Source organism: Cyprinodon variegatus, unplaced genomic scaffold, assembly GCF_000732505.1.
Source record: "Cyprinodon variegatus isolate N-32 unplaced genomic scaffold, C_variegatus-1.0 Scaffold257, whole genome shotgun sequence".
Taxonomy (NCBI): domain Eukaryota; kingdom Metazoa; phylum Chordata; class Actinopteri; order Cyprinodontiformes; family Cyprinodontidae; genus Cyprinodon; species Cyprinodon variegatus.
In genome coordinates this window covers 606147-607330 of record NW_015150710.1, presented here as the reverse complement: position 1 = coordinate 607330, position 1184 = coordinate 606147, and the positions used below count along the sequence as shown (strand labels likewise).

At 48.7% G+C, this 1184-nt stretch overlaps 1 protein-coding gene across 2 annotated transcripts in view; it reads left to right on the top strand.

Moving 5' to 3' along the window:
- The window catches only part of adam17 (ADAM metallopeptidase domain 17), a 22942-nt gene extending 22181 nt beyond the window's left edge, over positions 1 to 761 (top strand). For both annotated transcript variants that reach the window (XM_015382452.1, XM_015382451.1), the window contains one exon: positions 297 to 761. In XM_015382452.1, coding sequence (XP_015237938.1) covers positions 297 to 677 — 381 coding nt within the window. In that variant the 3' untranslated portion in view covers positions 678 to 761. The remainder of the gene's footprint in view (positions 1 to 296) is intronic.
- The last annotated feature ends 423 nt before the right edge of the window (positions 762 to 1184 follow it).

Genomic DNA, 1184 nt, shown 5'->3' with positions numbered 1-1184 from the left:
AAACTGCTCTGCGTCCCTAGAAATTCCAGACCGACGGCGCAGAAGCATAGCAGCAAAACTGATTAGCTACCAGACCGATGGGACATTTGATGTTTGCGGTTGCAGAAGTATAATCTGCCCTTTCAACTGCCTGGTATTGCCAAATGGATCCGAGTACCGAGCCCTGAGGTTCTCCTGTGGAACGTAATTCTCTACAAATTAATGGAGGAACTTCGGTTTGCTTCAGAACTTCAGGTTCACTTCAGGTTTTAGTCTAATCATCGCGTCTCTAACTGGGCATTGTTTTTTTTTCCCAGAATGCCGAGCTCTTGAGCAGCCTGGACTCTGCATCTGTCCGCATTTTCAAACCTCTAACCTTCCCCGCCACCAACGTGCGCCTCCCTCCCATCAGCCCCCAGCAGACCAGCACCCCGCCGATCTTCAGCGCCGGCCCCACCTCCAGCCACGCCTCCCCGCCTCTGGACGCCCCCCACATGGCCACCATCCTGGAGGACCCCAGCCTGGACTCCCACCTGGACGAGGGGGAGCTGCAGGAGGCGTTTGGCCGACCGGCCGGGGCGACGCGGCGTTCGTTCGAGGACCTGACGGAGCGAGACCCGGCGAGCCGCACGGACAGGCCCAAGAGGTTCCGACTCCAGAGGCAGCATCAGATCGACAGCAGGGAGACTCAGTGCTGAGGGACGCAGCCAGGGGGCGCTGCTCTACATATTTCATCTCTGAACTCAGGTTACAGACTAAACTTGGGTTTTCTTTTACTCTATTTTAAAGTCATCAGGCAGAAAGACGTTACTGCATCCCAGATGGTCCCTGAACGCCTCATTATCCCTTTGATTTGTGTTCAACTACCTTTAAAATAACATTCTGCTCATTTTTCCCATTCGATCTCATTTAACTCCTTTTATTTCCCCCTCAAAGGTACAACTTTTAAAATGTGCACTCCAGCCGTTACAATAATCCATTCATATTTTTCATATAACTATTATTTGCTGTAGAAATCTGTTCCCTGGCTGCTGACCAGGCCTTCATCTCCATAATTAAAGCAGAATCTTGAACAGAACTTTTTATATTAAGATTTCAGACATTTAAAAAATAAAACAGAAATACGAACTTTAAAAAGCTGTTTACTGAAGACCTTTTAGGTTCTAATGAAGTTTAAAGCAGCTTAATCCTGAAAAGATCATGGA